We start from the raw sequence: 19,580 nt of genomic DNA, 5'->3' as shown, positions 1-19,580 counted from the left end.
TTTTTAAACTGTATTTACCAAAATAGGTGAAAATCTTTATGGTTATACATCAATCCGACTCAAAAGACTTAAAACTACAACAGAGAAATGCTAAATGACATTTTAAAAAAGTAATGTTAGGCTGAAAATGACTCATAACAACGAATAAGATGTTCAAAATGGCTCTGACTTCCCACAAACAGACACAAAAAAAGTATCAAAAATAACAGCATTAATCTAAAATGACAAGAACCACCAAACCTGGCATCACTCTGTCTCTTTCTGTTGTGCTTCGGTGTATTTTTAGGTTGTTTTGACGGATGTTTCGAGATAAACAGGAAGCTGCAGTAACACCAAACCGCCACCTGGCGGCGGCAACGTGCGTAACGTCACTCTGACCTCACCAACATGGCGGCTGCCGTGAGCACGTACAGCAGGTTCGCTTCCGCTTCCAGAAAACTGGGAAGTTTGTTATTTAATTCGGTTTTTGTCGCTCATGCGGCGGCTCGTGCTGACAATATGGACTCGGACAGACCAACCAAGGTTTGACAGCCATTTTTACCTCCTTTTAGCCTCGTTTTTCTGTTTGTTTTACTCTTTTACTGATGTTCAGAACGAAAACATTGAATAGTTTGGGACTAAACTGCGCCTCTTTGGTGCCACCGTGCTGCACGGTTGCTGCTAACTGACCTACTTAACATGCCGCGGACACAGCGCGTCCATCCACCGGCTGCAGATGTTTAATGTGAGACCTTTCCTCCGCAGCTGGAGTTTGCGGTGCAGATGACGTGTGAAAGCTGCGCAGACCAAGTCAGGTCAGCTTTGGAGGGTAAACCAGGTGAGGACTGCCGTTGTTTTCCTATCGAAATCCTCTCCAACTTCCAAAATGTGTTCAAAAGAAACAGAATATTTCTTCCTCAACTCCAAAACAAACTATAGCGAGACTTCCAGGTCATTAATAAACGCACCTTTCAGCATATATTTAAGAATTAATAAGAATAAAACATTCTGGTGGGTTTAAAAGGTGCAATTCTTTCTGGCTGAATAACTTTGAATAGACAAAGAACGTTGCATAAACTCCTCACCCGATAGATGTCTGATGATTGTGTTTATTTAACCTTTAATTATCATTATTATAGTTGTTATTTACTGACTTTGTGAACTCTGACCAGAACACGAGGCTCATGGAAAGGTCTTTAGAGCCTTAAACATGATATAAACGACATAAAAACACGATATAAAAATAGAAACGCCTGTTAAACTATTTACAATATAAGGGCAGAAACTTATAGAAGCAGTCAAGTCAAAAGTTTCAACGTATATATGGTAAAAGTAGACTTTTGTTGGGTGGTATCTATACAAAGAGCTGCCAGCTGTCATTGAAACAAAGCTCTGATGTGTCTCTTGTTCATTTCTCTAAATCTGAGGGGAAAAAGCGAACCTTTTGGTGCGTTTATGTGTTTTGCAGGAGTGAAGTCGGTCAGTGTGGACGTCGGTAAGGAGGCGGTGCTGGTGGAGTCTGCCCTGACCAGCGCAGAGGTTCAGGCTCTGATCGAGAGCACCGGGCGCAGAGCCGTGCTGAAGGGCATCGGGGGATCGGAGCAAGGTGAGGAGCAGTGGCATCTGGGAAGATCTGCGGACACGCTTTAAATCTTCCCGACACAAAACCAAAGACTCGAATGTCCTCGGAGCGTCTCTCCACTTAGGGATGAACCTGAAACGCAGCAATGTGGCCTATCTGTCATAAAACTAATCAAATTAATCGGCACACCATCTGTTTTCCTCATCTATACCATTTTAAACATTCAGTTTTATCATTCCGGCTGTTTCCAACAACATGATAGAATGGTAATTATTCCTTAAACATATGAATAAGTTATGTTGTTGCCACTAAATTAGATTTTGATGAGCCACCTGTTGAGCAAACCGGCTGGTTGTGGTCGCACATGTTGGAACACGACATAAGCACCGTATAATTGCTGGAAAGTGGGAGCAGAATTAAGTTGGACCTTTTCTGGAGTTGTTGCTGACACGTGCACTGACACGTGCACTCTACAGCAGGCGATTTTACCTGCTTTAAATGCACAATTTTCTGCTGGAAATATCTTTTGACAGCAGCTGGAGCAGCATCCAGGTGGAGTGAACGAGGGGCAGGAAATGGTGTTCTGTTCACAGCCGGGCGAGAATGGGAAGTTAGGCTGTTTCTGTGTTTGCATTGAGAGCAGATGGAGGGCAAACGTACAGGTCAACGCATCAGAATATTAAGCAGCAGCTTAGGGCACAGGCAGTAGGCCTTCATATGATTATCAGCATCTCATAAAGCTTGATCAAGATACTATTGGACTGGAAATAATTAATAGATGTTTCATAGATAAAAGATGTTTGAAATGGCTCTGACTCACAAAATCACTCAAAAAACAACAAAAAGCCTCAAAACAACAATGTTGATTTAAAATGACATGAACAGTATAAAGGGATAGAACATCTCTCCTCCCTCTGTGCCTTTTTCTGTCTTATTTCTGTGTATTTTTAGGTTATATTACCCATACAGCTGAAATTCTTATTGGTAATCCATCAACATTCCTCAAAAAGACTTTAAAGTAAAACAAAAATATGCTGAATGACCAAAAACAATTACTATAAGCTTGAAAATCAGCGGTATAAGGCTCTGAAAAAAGGAAAAAATCTCAAAATTACAATGTTTATTCAAAATGACAGGAAATGAACAAAGAGATACCATCTCTTTATGTCTTACTTTGATGTATTTTTAGGCTGTATTTACCAAAATAGTTGAAAATCTTTATGGTTATACATCAATCCGGCTCAAAAGACTAAAAACTAAAACATAGAAATGCTAAATGACATTTAAAAAAAAAAAAGTAATGTTAGGCTGAAAATGACTCATAACAACGAATAAGATCTTCAAAATGGCTCTGACTTGCCACAAAATCACTCAAAAAACAAACAAAAAGCCTCAAAACAACAATGTTGATTTAAAATGACATGAACAGTATAAAGGGATAGAACATCTGTCCTCCCTCTGTGCCTTTTTCTGTCTTATTTCTGTGTATTTTTAGGTTATATTACTCAAACAGCTGAAATTCTAATTGGTAATCCATCAACATTCCTCAAAAAGACTTTAAAGTAAAACAAAAATGGTGTTCTGTTCACAGCCGGTCGAGAATGGGGGAAGTTAGACTGTTTCTGTGTCTGCATTGAGAGCAGATGGAGGGCAAACGTACAGGTCAACGCATCAGAATATTAAGCAGCAGCTCTCACAGGCACGAACTCGCCTTAAATCCATTCCAGGATTCATTTATGGTCTCAGTTTGCTGGGAAACCTCTGCAACAAGTCCCAGACAGGTGTGGAAATGTCTGTTTCCCACATGCACTGAACATGACGAGCACTCCTTCGTGTGTTCTGACCACAGACCTGGGTGCAGCCGTGGCCATGCTGGCCGGAGAGGGATCCATCCAGGGGGTGGTGCGCTTCCTGCAGCTGTCCGAGAAGCATTGCCTCATCGACGGGACCATCGACGGGCTGCGGCCGGGACCCCACGGCCTGCACGTGCACACCCTGGGGGACCTGACACAGGACTGCGACAGGTGGGATCACTGATCTGCAGGTTACTGATGAAGTGGGGCTTTCAGTGGGACCCCTGCCCCCTGATCGACAAACATAAACCGTGTAACACCAGAGCTGCTGCTCGTGGAGAAGATTAAAGGGATAGTTCGCCTCTTTTTGACATGAAGCTGTATGACATCCCATATCAGCAACATCATTCATGAACATTTTCTTACCCCCTGCTGCGTCCTGTGAGCAGAGTTCCAGCCTCGTTTTGGCGATGACGAAAGTAGTCCGGCTAGTTGGCTGGGGTTTAAAAAATAAAGTGTTTAGCTTCTCAAAATGCGTGCTGCCGCCTGCCGACAGCCGCGCCTGTTACGATGTTTGCTGCTGGGTCTGCACAGCAGGCAGTGATATGAAGGAAGAGAAAATAGTGCCACGTGATTGTGAGGTCTGACTTTTTCCTGGAGAACGATTTTGTGATGCAAATGTATTACTCTTTAGAACGCATATTGTTTTGAGAAGCAAGACGCTTTATTTTTTAAACCCCGGCCAACTAGCCGGACTACTTTCGTCAACACCAAAACGAGGCTGGAACTCTGCTCACAGGACGCAGCAGGGGGTAAGAAGATGTTCATAAATGATGTTGCTGATATGGGATGTCATACAGCTTCATGTCAAAAGAGGCGAACTATCCCTTTAAGTATCTTCAGCAGTAATTGTGCCTTCGGAGAAGTCCAAGTTGTTCCTGTGCACACGGTCACATGTAACTGTCTCTGGCCTGCAGTTTTCCATCTAAAACAGGCTCTGCTTTAGAGGAGGAAGCCGTGTTTCTGGATCTTTCTCGTCGTGTGTGTTGGTTGGTTTTTGACCTTTCCCATCGCCTAAAATCCCCAAATTCTTGTTTCCCCGCAGCTGTGGCGAGCACTACAACCCGTTTGGGAGGCAGCACGGTGGTCCGGGGGACTCTGAAAGGGTACGGTCTGATATCCTCTTTAGAGCTCCGTGAAATAACCCTTCGAATGATCATTTTTATAAGCGGATTCCCACGAGTAAGAGGATCAAAAAAAATCCTGAATTCTAGATGAATCCCCCCTGTGGTGCAGTAAAAAGTCCTGCAGAGTTTAGAGTTTAGAGTTTAGTGTTTCTGTGATGTGATGTGAGGAGGTGTGAGTTTCACGTGTGTATCTGCAGCACGCCGGTGATCTGGGGAACGTTGTGGCCGGAGCCGACGGCAGAGCCTCGTTCAGGCTGGAGGACACTCAGATTAAGGTAACGCCAGCACACACGGGCACGTTCGGCTCGGGTGGCATACAGGGGGTTAAACGGCACACCATGTGGTTGCAGGTGTGGGATGTGATTGGTCGATCTTTGGTGGTGGACGCCGGGGAGGACGACCTGGGCCGGGGCGGCCACCCTCTGTCCAAACAGACGGGAAACTCAGGTGGAAGGTTTGTAAGATTGTGCTTTATTTATCCCACAACGGGGAAATTCACTTTCCACAGCAGCAACAACAGACATGAACAAGAAATTCAAAAAAGAGAAATTTTAAAAAAAAGAGAGAAAAAGCAAGTACTAAAAAGTAAAGTGACCTTTGCTAAAGGCAAGGCAATTTTATTTGTAGAGCACAATTCGTACACAAGGTAATTCAAAGTGCTTTACAGGTACATAAAATCACAAGAAGACAATAAAATCATTTTAAAAATATTAAAAAAATGTATAAATAGAATAAAAAATATTTAAATTAAAAAAATAATAAAATAAAAACATAAAAAAGTTATAAAAATAGTATAAATAATTTTGCACATTGTGAAGTTGAAATGAGTAAAATATAAATATATACGGATAAAGAAAAATCTCTATATGAGTGGTGGATAAGACTTTTGGTGCCGATTCAGATTATAGGTTCATTCAGAATAAAATTAGGTGGAAGTTTATTGATCCCTTTGGGAGGGAAATTAAGATTCCAGCAGCATCATTACAGAGAAAGTAAAAAAAAAAAAAAAATTAAAAAAAAAAGAGTAGTAGAGACAGTATAGAAATGATCCATGCAAAGATGGATAATAATAGAATAAAGAAATCCTGTATCCAGCTAGTACTCGTGCTCCTGCCCATCCTCTAACTCCTGAGCCTTCATGTACACGGTTACTTTTGAAACTATAATCATTAATATATCAGATTTAAGAAATATTTTCCCATGCAAGCATGAATATTATCACAAAAGGAACTCAAGACGACTCCGATTGACCGAAAACAACCAAAAAAGATGCTGAAAATCACTCAGAATAGCCACCAGATGTCTCGAGAAGACCACAAACCAACAAAAAAGACCTGCCAAAGACATGTCCAAACAGACTGGAAACTCAGGTGAAAATAAGATTCAGATTATAGGTTCATTCAGAATAAAATTAGATGGAACTTTATTGATCCCTTTGGGAGGGAAATTAAGATTCCAGCAGGATCATTAGAGACCAAGTTAAAAAAAAAAAAAAAAGAGGGAAGTATAGAAATGATCCATGCAAAGATGGATAATAATAGAATAAAGAAATCCTGTATCCAGCTCCTGCCTATCCTCTAACTCCTGATACCCCCCCCCCCAACATCTTCCAGGTTAACATATGTGTTAATTTGACACATCTGTCTTAGGATGGACATTTCTACGGTGTTTATAAGGGGTATCACATCCAGCTGCCCATCTTTTTGGGCTTTTTTTAGGACCGTTTCAAACTGTTTGAGGGGGAAAAATGGATTTTGTGTTGGGATTCCCGTCTGATATCTTCATGTACAACAAGTACAACTTTAGTCTGAAAGATATGAGCTCTTTAAAAGCTTTCCTATAACCTGGACTGTTCTCCCCTTTGGGGATTTATTTCCTGCCTTTAGTTTTAAGTGTGTCTCAGTAATTTGTCGCTTCGCTTGTCTGCTCTCCGCAGGCTGGCCTGTGGGATTATCGCCCGATCTGCGGGCCTCTTCCAAAATCCCAAACAGATCTGCGCCTGCGACGGGGTCACTCTGTGGCAGGAGAGGGACCGGCCGATAGCCGGGAAAGGCCGAAGCAGAAGCCCCCCAGAGACGCCGGCGGCACACCTGTGAGCCCGTTTGAACAGAGAGAGAAACGAAGAGGACGCCGTGTCCACAGAGAAGAAGACGGGAGCACTGAGGTTCCCACACAGATGGACAGATGGATGAAAAATGTCTGATTAGAATCTGATTATCTCGCTTTAACTGTTTTGTCCTCTAAATGTTTTAAATGCACTAAAGTAGGCAACAGGGGCTTTGTTAAAGTCTGACCTTTGTGACCACGAACTGCTGTGCCCGTCAGACTTAACGCGCACGTTTTACTCGTGCACGAGCAAAAGCACCTCGGCTCGTTACGACGGGGAAAGTTGGATTAAAAACACCAAACATACGCAGAAAATGTGCTAAAAGAATGCAGAAAATGTTGATGATGAGCGACAGGACCGCAGATTTTTTTCCTTTGCTGGGATTTTTGGACCGATTCATTCCTCTTCCTGTCGGTTCATTTTAAATCCATAAGGTGGTGAGAGCGGCCCAGGCAGCAGATTAAAAAGAGCACAGGAGGAAGAGCCAAATTCCTTCCAAAGTGAAAGGGCAACAGAGGGTAAATGAGAAAGGGAGGCCGCAGGGACTGTGCGCTCAGCTGTTTGTTTTCAGCGCAGTGTCGTGTTTCTTCATCGCTGCTGCAGCCGACTTTAAAAGCAGAAACTGAGGAGAACAAACAGCTTTTCACAGCAGATAAATGCCTGCTGACTTCCTGCGTGTGTTGTTTCTTCTTCTTGGTGGAAACATCGATATCAGGACACGGCGGTGTGTGTTTTATGAGAGAGGAGACAGTTCTGCATTGATTTGTTTTTTTCTTTCTTGTTCTGCTGACGCCTGAATAAACTGATTGAATTCCCCCCTAAATGTCCGGTCCTTGTCTTTTTCTATTTGTGTGAGTTTGGCTTGATGCCTACAAATCATCGCCTTCGTTATCGGTTGATTTTTGATGTTTTTAATGGGGGAAAAAAACCAGCCTGTTAGTTTAACCCTCCTGTTGTCCTGCACACCAAACGCACCAAAAGGTTCGCTTTTTCCCCTCAGATTTAGAGAAATGAACAAGAAACACATCAGAGCTTTGTTTCAATGACAGCTGGCAGCTCTTTGTATAGATACCACCCAACAAAAGTCTACTTTTACCATATATACGTTGAAGCTTTTGACTTGACTGCTTCTATAAGTTTCTGCCCTTTATATTGTAAATAGTTTAACAGGCGTTTCTATTTCTATGTTGTTTATATCATGTTTTTAAGGCTCTAAAGAGCTTTCCATGAGCCTCGTGTTCTGGTCAGAGTTCACAAATCAGCCAGTCAGTAAATAACAACTACAATAATGATAATTAAAGATTAAATAAACACTATTTAAAGTTATTCAGCCAGAAAGAATTGCACCATTTAACCCTCCTGTTGTCCTGCAAGTCAAAAGTGACCCACTACCATGTTTAGCTGCAGAAAAAATACCTTAAACTATCTTTTTCCAACTTGAAATGTTATGACTTTTCCTAAAGGGAGCCCATCATTAGAAAAAGTCAGACTTTATTTTTGTTTATGTTTCCATGTGGGCTGTACACCACTAGGGTACAAAGATTGTCTTATGGGTCATTTTTGACCCGTGAATTATAAAAACATTTAAACACCAGAAAAAAGTTCACTGTTTTTTTTCCCTTTCAATGTAATTAATTCAGAAGTAATTACTTCACATTTATATAATAGCAATAATAAACCTTTATTATGTAAAAGAAAACTGAGAAAACAAGAAAACTGTTGGTCCAACTGACAGTTGGTTTGTGGTTAAAAAAAAAAAGTGTAATCCTGAAAACTGGTGATTGTCTTTTTGTATTGTGTAACAAAAAATACATGATAAAAAATGTATTGAATTGAGTTGAATAGATAAATAACAGGTGGTTTCATCATACAAAATAGATTTTGGATTTAAAATTCAATTAAGTTAAGCTTTATTTTGGGGCTTTGGTAGGGCGGCTCATTTTTGACCCGTAGGACAAGGGGAGTAAACACAATGTTAAGAAAGCACAAGGGTTAAATATTCAGCGGTTTGAGATGGAAAGTGACTCAAAGCAACTTAGAGGAGATTCTGTGACTCAAAATCAGAAAAAAACTGTCTCAGAATTAATAAAAAGCCCCAAAGACACATTCAAACTGACTCAATAATCAGATTTGCGTCCCGGTCGGAATAAAACGGCCTGATACAAACATCTAAATCAGATCAGTCTGATCCGGCTCAAAATGCATTTTTAATCAGATTGAAAGGGTTGGTGTGAACCTTTGGCTAATCTAATCAACGTGATAACGTAAACACACACTTAATCAGATTGTTTCTCCCCGGCTGAATGAAGCGTGGTCCGTCTCTGAGGGGCCGGAACGAGGCAGCAAGGCCTCAGAAAAGCTAAGTATTAAAGCTGCGTTGTTTTTGACTTTGCTCGATTCTTTGTTTGGGGGAATTCTAGCAGAACAAATGTCTTTGCTTTGGACTTTCACCCACAGGCTCCTCCGAGTGAACCGAGCTGTGTCGCTCCGTCTCAGTTTACAGACGGCAGGAAAAGGAAGTGACATGTCCAGGTTGCTTTTACATGGGAAGGTGCAGCAGAAAGCCAGAAATCAATTGCAGGGTATGATGTGTCTCCATCATGCTCGAATTCTACTTAAAAAATAGGATTTTTATTAAAAAAGCTGAGAAAAACACACTTTTTCTGCATACTAAGAGTTTACTTTTGATTAAATTATTTGCAGCATGCTTTCAGCCTTCATGTACACGGTTACTTTTGAAACTCTAATCATTAATATATCAGATTTAAGAAATATTTTCCCATGCGAGCATGAATTTTATCACAAAAGGAACTCAAGACGACTCCGATTGACTGAAAACAAGCAAAAAAGATGCTGAAAATCACTCAGAATGGCCACCAGATGTCTCGAGACGACCACAAACCAACAAAAAAGACCTGCAGAGGGGACACAACAAAGGTAAATTAAGTGTAGTGGCGATTGTTTGTCAAACCAAACATCCTATGAGTGGAAACGTGCCACTACTGAACTGGGGTTGGGTTTCGTACGCAGGCAAAAAAGAAGTCCAATGTCCAATACCTGAAGATTGCGTTTTGACGGTTTATTTTTCCAGCTGGTTAGCAAATAATACAGATCCAACTTTTCTTTGTCCTCAGCTGCTTCTCCTGCTCTGGTGAAAAAAACTTAGGCCCCACCCACAGTCCATGCTGGTCCTATACCAGTCCCAATACTTACAGGGACTGGACCCACAGTTCTTCCAAAGAAACAAAAAAGAAACAATTATATAAAGTAACCCAAATATAAATATATATATATGTATATATTTAGACGCGGGGTGCATTGGGGTGTTTAATGTGAACCCTTGATGAGGATTGAGCATCCTCCTCCGGGTGCAGCAGCCGCCGCCGCAGCTCTAATTCTACTTCATATGATTTTATTAATAAAGCTGAGAAAAACACACTTTTTCTGCATACTAAGAGTTTAATTTTGATTAAATTATTTGCAGCATGCTTTCAGCCTTCATGTGCACGGTTACTTTTGATACTCTAATCATAAATATATCAGATTTAAGAAATATTTATCCATGCAAACTTAAATATTATCACAAAAGGAACTAAATACGACTCAGATTGACTGAAAACAACCAAAAATATGCTCAAAAGATGCTGAAAATCACTCAGAATGGCCACCAGATGTCTCGAGACGACCACAAACCAACAAAAAAGAGCTGCAGAGGGGACACAACAAAGGTAAATTAAGGTTTAGAGGTTAGAAGTGGACCTGGAACTCAGATAATACAGCATCTTCACTGGGTTAATCTTTGCTGCCCGGCTCCTTGACATCTGCTGGAATGTGAATCATGTAAACAAAGCTCTTCCTCACTTGCTGCCTGTTACTGTTTTATTGTGGTGGCTGGTGTATATATATATAAGTAGACGCGGGGTGCATTGGGGTGTTTAGTGTGAACCCTTGATGAAGATTGAGCATCCTCCTCCGGGTGCAGCAGCCGCCGCCGCCGCAGCAGCGGCAGCCGCAGCAGCGGCAGCCCTCCCCCTCCGCCGCCTCTCCAGCTTTATGCCCGACGCTCAAACGGAAGCAGGCGCTACCATTTTGAAACACAGCACCGCTTAGGTAAGATGGTAGATCCTTTTATTTAATCGCCTTTTCTGCCCCGATATTGTCATTTGAGCCTCACGGGAGGTAAATAAATCCGATTCGCTTTTAAGCTCGCGTGTTTTAGTCGCGTGTGCTGGTTTCGCGACGGCACTTTGGCACCGCGTTGCTGCGCCGGAGCCACTCGGTGTTACACTGTATCCATTCCTGTGCGGAAAAAAATGTGATTGTTGTGCTTTGTGTCGATCTGCGCGCGAGAGGCACTCGCTTTATTAGATTTGAAGCATCCGTCTGAAGTGAAATGGGCTTAAAGTGTGTTTATTCTGGGATGTTTTGCTCGGCTGTGGAGACCCGAGCAGCATCCCGGGTCTCCTCTCACATTCAACAGCAAAACGAGGCGTCCGAGCAGACCCGCGTGCCCCCGACCAACTAAAAATATGTGTTTTCATCTTTTCTGTTTCTCCCTTTTTTTTTAATGACGCGTGCGGTGGAAATGCGGTGACTCAGCGTCGCGCTGCGTCACCAGGGAAGCAGGTTTCCCCCCCAGTTTTGCCTGAAACCCTCCAGCTGTGAGTGCAGCAGCCATTCCGCTGCCTCTGAGCGGGCTCTCCCACAGCACGTCCACAAAGAAGGAGCGCGTCTCTGAAGGCTTTTACCTTCTACATGAGCAGAGGAGGCGCGTTTCTGTCAGTCAGCAGCAGCTCACCGGAGCCTGAACCAGAAAATAGAAATGTCTCAGGTCTCTGGTTTCGGGTTCCGCTTTGCCCTTTGATTTACAGCCGACCATAAAAGTTGTTTGGGAGCACAAAAGAGGAACTCGTTTAGGTTTAAGCTGCGGGTTCACGCAGCATGTGCATGTTTCTGTATTATAAAGGTGACAGGAAGTTGTGCTGCAACATGCTCTGTTTGCTGCCTGCCACCAGTGAGCAGAATGAGTCATAGCTGCAGGGGGGGGGTCACAGAATCAGCTCTTCTTCGGCTCTTCTTCAGCTCTCCAGTCTGTGAGATCTCATTCAAAGCAAACACAATCTGTCCTGTGGGAAGATCCCACACAAATGTGTGGGACTGTTTCATTTGAATGTCAGCTTATCTAAGCTTATAGTGTCCGTTTGTCTTCAGCATCACCGGATAATAAAAGGAGAATTAAATTTGAAGAAGTGTTTTTTTTATCTAGTGGCAGAGAAATGTGATAATGATGAGGTGGGTCACCTGTGTGCTGCAGAGACACGTTTATCTCACTGTAGACCGGATGAACCTGAGATATAACTCAGCTTCTTTGTTTAAGTACACGAGTTCCTGCATTTTGAGCCTGAAACGGTTCACATAAAGAGTTTTTTTTTAAAGAAAAATAGTCTTTCAAACAGAGGATTGTGACTCCAATTTGATTAAAAATAAAAAAGCAGCATCCATGAAAGGCTGGGCAGAGGATCTCCAGTTCCTTCCAGAGAATGTTCCTTAAATAAAGATCTTTTTATCTCTCTGCTTCTACAGAGCGCGTTGTATCATTTAATAATTAAAGAAACTCTTTAAACTTAAAGGGCGAGTGTTCAAGGCTAATGCAGGCGGTTTGATCCATCCCTCAGACGGCAGCTGATAAACCCACAGGGGCAACAGAGCAACATTCACTTTATGGCACCAAAAGAGTTGTAATTCACTTGTTAGAGCTCGGAGGCATCTGGTTTGCTGCCTTCAAGACGACTTTTTCAAGGAAGTCGATGCAAAACCACATTCTGCACGTGTTACAAAGGCATAGCTGAGAGAGAAGAGGGTCCTGGGTTGGCCCGCAGTCGCCTGTAGAGAATGTGTGAAGAGTTTTAAAGCAGAAAAATAAAAAAAACGATGCTATAATGGATCCAAAAACATTCGCTCCTTGTTTTGTCTGCAGGGCCATGGATAAGAGCCACACAGTAAAGCTCTTCGTGGGCAACCTGGCACTGGACACCACCCAGGAGGAGCTGTCGGCCATCTTCGAACCTTACGGCCAGGTGGTGAGCTGCAGCGTGCTGCGACAGTTTGCCTTTGTGCACCTGCAGGGCGAGGGCGCCGCGGAGCGCGCCATCCGGGAGCTCAATGGACGAGAGTTTCGTGGGCGGAATTTGGTGGTGGAGGAATCGAGGGGAAGGCCGCTGCACTCCACGAAGGTGTTTGTGGGTAATCTGAGTGGCATGTGCACCACTGAGGACCTCCAGCAGCTGTTCCAAACGTTTGGGAAAGTTCTGGAGTGTGATAAAGTCAAAGGTGAGCAGAGACTCTACTAGCATCTGAATCTGTTTGAGATACCAAGTGATATATGTGAGAGTGTCTGTACCAGTGTTAAGGTTTTAATGGCTTTAAGAAGTCATGTTATGAGGACTATGGCTGTGTTCGAAACCGCATACTTCTCCTACTACTCATACTAACTTTTTGAGTTAGTATGCAAGTTTGAGTAAGCGAGAAGTTCCCGAATGCATACTAGATTCTCCGAAATGTTGGGTATGCATCATGAGTTTACTACTCATACTCAAACTACCCAAGATGCAACGTGACGTCGCCGATCGTCATTTCCTGTCAAAACGTCAGTTTCAAGCTAGCTACAACGAGGGTAGGTTCACTTCCTGTTTTCAAAACAAAAGCACCAATTGTATCGTAATGGCTTTCCCTATGATAAAAGGCAACGGGTATTTTATTTTGTGAAAATAACTGGAAGTGCGTTGCTCACTGCGGCTAGCTTTAGTAGCGCCAAATTCGTGGGAACAGAATTGTAAATAGCCGGTATTTTGTCAGGTTTTCAACACGTTGGGGATCTAAACGACTACTTTCTCGCCTGAAAATGTTTCAAATGTTGCTAAAGTTTACAGAGTTTAGAGCTTAAGCGAAATCAGCTTCAGGCCGGCTGATTTCGACTCAGGCAGGAGCTAAATGCATTGTGGGTAAACGCTCTGCATACTGTCTGATCGATTAGTATGGAAGTATGTAGTATGCGGTTTCGAACACAGCCTATACCTTCCAAGCGATGGACTTTAAAGAGACGGGAGCTAAAATGGAGCCTGTAAAGCAGCTAGACTCCCAACATAAAAGGGGGAATCTGCAAAGTCGGCACACAGTGATGTGAATCTGTCTTCTACAGGTTACGCTTTTGTTCACATGGAGAACAAGGAAGATGCGCTTCAGGCCATCGAGGCCCTGCACGGCACCTCCTTCAAGGGTCGCCCTCTGTCTGTCGAGCTGTCCAAGGTCCAGCCCAGCAAGCAGGCGCCCACAGGGAAGATCCCCTGTGTCAACTGTGGGAAGCAGGGCCACTACGCTGGAGAATGCCCCGTGGGGAAGCCGTCTTTGGAGCAGTACCAGAGTCAGGCGGCGGTTCTGGCTGCCGCCGCCGCGGCTGCCGCCGGCCTGCCTCTACAGGTCCAACAGAGCGTGCACAATTCGGTCTACAACACCTCCACCTTTGACCCCACATATGCAGCTCTGACGGGGATCACCACCGGCTCACGCACGGATGGTAACCCCGTCAATCCGGCTGTTTATGGCGCCCTTGCCAGCCAGGTGTATGGTGCCAATGTTGCCAATCAACTTTATGGATCGGTGGCCAGTCAGGCAGCTCTGACATCGGGCGCCACGCAGGTATACAGCTCGATGGCCCCCAATATCTACGGCCAGGTGGCTGCATCTCCTGCAGCTGCTGCTGCTGCTGCTGCCGCCGCCGCCGCCTACTCGACTCCAGTTTACACCCCAACTATGGCCAACCCCCAGGTTTATCTGACTGCTGCCCCTGGGATAGATATGTCAGCAGCGGCTGCTGCCGTCAATCCTGCCTATTCTGTAGCACCTGCAATTTACGGTGCCGCCACACCCGCCTACGCTCATATAAGCGCCTTGGGAGCAGCGGATCATACCACCGCCATCTTTGAGGCCGCCAGACAGGCCCATTACTTCGCCCAGGGCCAGCAGGTGATGGCTGAGCAGCAAACCGTGGCTGCAGCTGTAGTAGCTGCGGCCAAGTCTGGTGAGAGGGACCGCAGTCCCCTCCGGAGGTCAGCACCTCTGCTCCCAGACCCCGTGATGAAGCCATTTTTCTACCAGAGGGCCAAACCACGCAGGCCCCTGCTCCCCACGCCGGCCGGCCGTGCAGCTGAAGAGGCAGCCGAGGCTGCAGAGGACCCCATGGCCAGGTAGGTCACGATATCCGACTCTATTATCCAGCAGCTGCGCAGCGCTCCTGAACTGTTACCGGGTAGCGTTGTGTCTCTTTACCGTTTATCTTTTTAGTACTTTCCGTGTTCTTGTTGACTTTATCCCTCTCTTATCCATGTTGCCATGCGCTGTCATAAATACCCTTGCTGTTTGTCGTCCCGCCCAAACCTGCTTCTCCTCACCTGTATCCATCCCTCCGCATCACCATCCGCCCTCCTCTGTCTTAGGTACTACGCGGAGTACTACCAGCAGCTGCAGCAGTACCCCCAGTTTCAGTACGCCTACCCGTCGAGCGCAATGACCGCCATTCCTGGCATGCCGGGGATGTCCGCTCTGCCCGCCATCTCCGCCCAGCCGGTCGCCACGTTGGATGCCCTCAGGCCGGTGGTCCCCACCGCTGCGGCAGTAGCAGCCGCGATGGCTGCGCCCAGGGTGTATGAGCCGCCGTTGCCGCCGCCTACGCGCAAGGAGGCCATCCTCCGCCGCCCCGAACTCTCCCTTCACACGCCTGAGCCCCCCTTCCGATAGTCACACTCAACTGTCTGCCCCCTCCTCTCCCTCTTTGCCCTGAACCCCATCCCCACATCTCCTTTTCCACCGAAACTTGACCACCTTACAGCAGCTGTATGGATGTACGTGTGTGTGTGGGCACCCTCCAGTGTGCGGCTGAGGTTTGAAACTGGGGGCTCTTTGGTTTATTAACCTGCTTTACTAGGGTCTGGATCAGCGAACCTTGGTTCGGTTTGTACACACACGGTGCATCCTGAAAGGGAGGCTCTCATCTGTTGCACGGGCATTCTTTGTGCTGCTCAGTTTTACTTTTTTTTAATCGTGCCAGTCTCACACTTGTGCCAGTATTTGACTGACCCCCGTCAGTCGTTTCATATGCCTTTATTTCTGCAACCCAGTTTGATTTTCTAAGGCCAAATCTCCGATAAATTCCATCAGCCATCCTCCGTAGGCCTGGATGATCCGTTAGGGCAGCTAATTCGAAACCTTTTTTGCCTTATGTTGGTGAGTTTAGATTCTTAATGTGATCGGATGGGAAGCCGGGTGAACGCACGCCGTGTCGTGTGCTGGCTGCATTGAACGGTGTCAGACGGAACCAAGGTTGATGTGTTTTTGGGGGATGCTTGTCTTGGATGTGATTTGTGTGAACGCGTGGGACGTGCGGGCTCTCGACCTTGCAACGCACAAACGCAGCAACTAAAACTGCGCCTTGCAGAGAAAAACCGTAAAGCACACATATATATATATACGTACTGTAATGTATGTTCAGCTCTCTGAATCCCAGCCCCACCTTTACCTCCCGCGCTGAGAGACACTGCCTCACCTCTCGCTCCTTCAGACTACAGCTGCCTACCTCTTCCTGTAAGTTTCAGCGTAGACTCGTATCGCGTTCCTTAGTTTCCGAACATTTCACCCAGTCGGCTGGTTCCTGCCTCCCCCCGAGGGTCCGGGCAGTTTGGAGAGGGAAGAGCCACATTTCAATGACTTTTGTAAATATTCTGTAATGAGTCCTCCTTTTATGTTCAGAGGCCTTTTTTTTTAAAGAGAAGAAAAAAAAAGGTAAATAATGGAAATAGTGTTAATGTTTTTGTTCGTTTTAGTGCAGTTTACGTGTGATATAAGTCAGCCAGGGATGTAATGAATTGTAAATGGTAAAAAAAAATCCCTGTGCGACGACTGAAGGAGCTGTTTACAAAGGATCTTTGGTTTGCATCCGTTTAGAAATCATGATTACTCGTGAAAAGGTCAGTTATGTGCCTATAAGCCCCGAGTGAAGTGCATTACGTGGAGGGTTCTCCCATTTTTAAGTGCTTTTGACATTACTTTGGAACCATTTTAAGTGGGGTTGGAGCCCTCTAGAGCTTACAAGTGGCGACGCTTCCTCTTGGACTTGCACTCCTGTATTAGATAGATCTGTTTCACGTCAAAAAGGGTCTTTTTTAAAAAGCTACAAACGGAGCCTGACGGGCTTCATAGACGGCCGCTGGCTCTGAACAGAAAAGACAGTGATAGCACCAACAAAGTGAGAGGTGGGGAAGTGTCTTCCAGCCGCCCCAAATGCCATCCTTTCTTTCCTTTAAGCACCAGACCTGCTTTAGACTCTAATTGCAAAAATATTTCCGCGGCTCTTTTCAGTTAGTCGCGGGATCTTGCGACGTTTGCCACGTCTGCAGAGTTGGGATAAAGCTTTTAAAGTTAACATTCATGGCAAATCCCATCTTGTTGGCTCTAAGATTGTTTAAAACGGTCTTTTTTTTTTTTTTTTTTTTTTTGCAACTCGTGTTTGACGGCGGCCTGGTGCACACCCGGATAGACCCTCTGAAATCACCTTACTGCCTCATTGTTCCCCCCTTCCTCCCCCCCTGCTGTGATTTTTAGTGGTTAAGTGACTTTTGCATCTCACAGTGTAATCTTTCTGTGTCCTATATACAAACACATACCAGTTGCATCCTTTGTAGAATTCTGTGGTTTGCGAAATGTCTTGTTTGCCATGTATTTTTTAGAAAAGTATTTTAATTTAGCCTTTTTTATAGAAAAGAGAAAAGATGAGTTTAAAAAACAAAAAATTGGCATGCTTTTTATGGAGAATATGTATACTATAAACCTCATTATAATAAAGAATGTTTGGCTGACTGCTGTGGTAAAAGAAAGCAAAGGGTTTGGACCTTTCCCCTTCTTCTTGTTTATGCTCTTCTCTACCATCTGTTTCTCTTGTGTAAAATGACCACCAGACCCATATGACTGGGGACCCGGGGGGAGACGGGTGTAGATGCTGGCCCAGCTTTGCTCTCTTTGGTCGGGGTAAGTGCGGGTTGGAGCTCCTTCCTCTCTCCAGCCTCTCAAAATCAAACCAAATTGTATGTGAAGGGGTCTACATTTAGTGCTTTTCCACATTCAGCGGCTGCAGGAAAATGCCTGATGTGGTTTTTTTTTAAAATTGATTTCCATGCACAGATCATCTTGCACACTGAGAGCTGGGGAGAGGCACACAGATAGAATGGCCTGGGTGCATTTTGATCTGTGGAGCAGTCCCAGTCTTGGGGGTTGATGGGTGTGCGTCTGGTCTGGTCCGGTCTCTCCCTGCTACACCAAATTCTCCCTCTCCGTGTGTCTTTGTTCACTCTGCTACTCAGACCTGCATGTGTGATAATCTGTAACTCTGCCGCAAAAAAAAAAAGGAAAAGAAAAAACACACACAAAAAAAACAAGCAAACAAAACAAAAACAAACAAAGAAAAAAGCCCCTCGACGGTCCAGCTCTGTACTAACTATCTCAACTGAATTAGGTCACCGTGCCGCCTGGAACAGCCAGCGTGCAGCCTTGCGTGAGCGTGGCAGCGCGAGCCATGGGGACGACTTTTAGCGCGACGCCGCCGCAGCGGGAACTTGTTGTCTCTCTTCACCACCAAGGTAAATGAAAAACGACCAAAGCAAACAGACATGACAGCACTGACCTCTCTTCTTCCCACTTGCCACCCTTCCTTTGACTGTGCCTTGACCAAACACCCCCCCCCCCCCCCCCCTCCCTCCCTCCTCCCCTCTGCCGTCACCACCTCCCCCTCCTCCCCCAGTCCGTGGCAGCGCTGCACCTTCAGCCCCGCGCGGGCCTCTCCTCGGTGGGGGTGATGGGCAGCACGGGGCGGGGCTCAGGTCTGCTCCCGTCTCGCATCAGCATCCAAGGCGATGGATGGTTGCCCCGTCTGTCCTGCTGGGGTGTGAGAGGCTGAATAAAGGGTGTGTGAGCGGCTGAATAAAGGGTGTGTGAGCGGCTGAATAAAGGGTGTGAGTGTCATGGTGTGTGAGCGGCTGAATAAAGGATGTGTGAGCGGCTGAATAAAGTGTGTGTGAGCGGCTGAATAAAGGGTGTGAGTGTCATGGTGTGTGAGCGGCTGAATAAAGGGTGTGAGTGTCATGGTGTGTGTGAGCGGCTGAATAAAGGGTGCGAGTGTCATGGTGTGTGTGAGCGGCTGAATAAAGGGTGCGAGTGTCATGGTGTGTGTGAGCGGCTGAATAAAGGGTGTGAGTGTCATGGTGTGTGAGCGGCTGAATAAAGGGTGTGAGTGTCATGGTGTGTGTGAGCGGCTGAATAAAGGGTGCGAGTGTCATGGTGTGTGTGAGCGGCTGAATAAAGGGTGTGAGTGTCATGGTGTGTGAGCGGCTGAATAAAGGGTGTGAGTGTCATGGTGTGTGTGAGCGGCTGAATAAAGGGTGTGAGTGTCATGGTGTGTGTGAGCGGCTGAATAAAGTGTGTGAGTGTCATGGTGAGTGAGCGGCTGAATAAAGGGTGTGAGTGTCATGGTGTGTGTGAGCGGCTGAATAAAGGGTGCGAGTGTCATGGTGTGTGTGAGCGGCTGAATAAAGGGTGCGAGTGTCATGGTGTGTGTGAGCGGCTGAATAAAGGGTGTGAGTGTCATGGTGTGTGTGAGCGGCTGAATAAAGTGTGTGAGTGTCATGGTGAGTGAGCGGCTGAATAAAGGGTGTGAGTGTCATGGTGTGTGTGAGCGGCTGAATAAAGGGTGCGAGTGTCATGGTGTGTGTGAGCGGCTGAATAAAGGGTGCGAGTGTCATGGTGTGTGTGAGCGGCTGAATAAAGGGTGTGAGTGTCATGGTGTGTGTGAGCGGCTGAATAAAGGGTGCGAGTGTCATGGTGTGTGTGAG

The 19,580-nt window shown here is 45.4% G+C and overlaps 2 protein-coding genes across 3 annotated transcripts; both read left to right on the top strand.

Moving 5' to 3' along the window:
* The first annotated feature begins 384 nt into the window (after window positions 1–384).
* Window positions 385–7,471, top strand: ccs (copper chaperone for superoxide dismutase). Its single transcript, XM_075451213.1, has 8 exons — window positions 385–522; window positions 745–817; window positions 1,448–1,585; window positions 3,411–3,585; window positions 4,460–4,520; window positions 4,739–4,816; window positions 4,892–4,995; window positions 6,478–7,471. Exons 1-8 carry the CDS (start codon window positions 388–390, stop codon window positions 6,635–6,637), a joined length of 924 nt encoding a protein of 307 aa, XP_075307328.1. The 5' UTR covers window positions 385–387; the 3' UTR covers window positions 6,638–7,471.
* A 3,215-nt stretch (window positions 7,472–10,686) lies between these two features.
* Window positions 10,687–19,084, top strand: rbm14b (RNA binding motif protein 14b). Of its 2 annotated transcripts, XR_012767499.1 has the most exons (5): window positions 10,687–10,758; window positions 12,626–12,978; window positions 13,847–14,891; window positions 15,141–17,724; window positions 18,209–19,084. XR_012767499.1 is itself a non-coding variant. In XM_075451264.1 (4 exons), the coding sequence occupies exons 2-4, from the start codon at window positions 12,630–12,632 to the stop codon at window positions 15,439–15,441; spliced, it is 1,695 nt and encodes a 564-aa protein (XP_075307379.1). In that variant the 5' UTR covers window positions 10,687–10,758; window positions 12,626–12,629; the 3' UTR covers window positions 15,442–19,084. The 2 variants fall into 2 exon arrangements, 1 of the variants encoding a protein (XP_075307379.1); XM_075451264.1 differs by having other exon boundaries at window positions 15,141–19,084.
* Window positions 19,085–19,580: the final 496 nt, after the last annotated feature.

Source organism: Odontesthes bonariensis, chromosome 19, assembly GCF_027942865.1.
Source record: "Odontesthes bonariensis isolate fOdoBon6 chromosome 19, fOdoBon6.hap1, whole genome shotgun sequence".
NCBI classification, from domain to species: Eukaryota; Metazoa; Chordata; class Actinopteri; order Atheriniformes; family Atherinopsidae; genus Odontesthes; species Odontesthes bonariensis.
The sequence above is the reverse complement of the archived record's forward strand: the minus strand, read 5'-3'. Positions and strand labels throughout refer to the sequence as shown.

Bases quoted from the DNA above. Each gene is read 5' to 3' on its own strand.
- rbm14b (XM_075451264.1), top strand. From the start codon at position 12,630: ATGGATAAGAGCCACACAGTAAAGCTCTTCGTGGGCAACCTGGCACTG. The intron at 12,979-13,846 runs GTGAGCAGAGAC...TGTCTTCTACAG, and splicing joins GGAGTGTGATAAAGTCAAAG to GTTACGCTTTTGTTCACATG. The intron at 14,892-15,140 runs GTAGGTCACGAT...CCTCTGTCTTAG, and splicing joins GCAGAGGACCCCATGGCCAG to GTACTACGCGGAGTACTACC.
- ccs (XM_075451213.1), top strand. From the start codon at position 388: ATGGCGGCTGCCGTGAGCACGTACAGCAGGTTCGCTTCCGCTTCCAGA. The intron at 818-1,447 runs GTGAGGACTGCC...TGTGTTTTGCAG, and splicing joins AGCTTTGGAGGGTAAACCAG to GAGTGAAGTCGGTCAGTGTG. The intron at 4,817-4,891 runs GTAACGCCAGCA...ATGTGGTTGCAG, and splicing joins TGGAGGACACTCAGATTAAG to GTGTGGGATGTGATTGGTCG.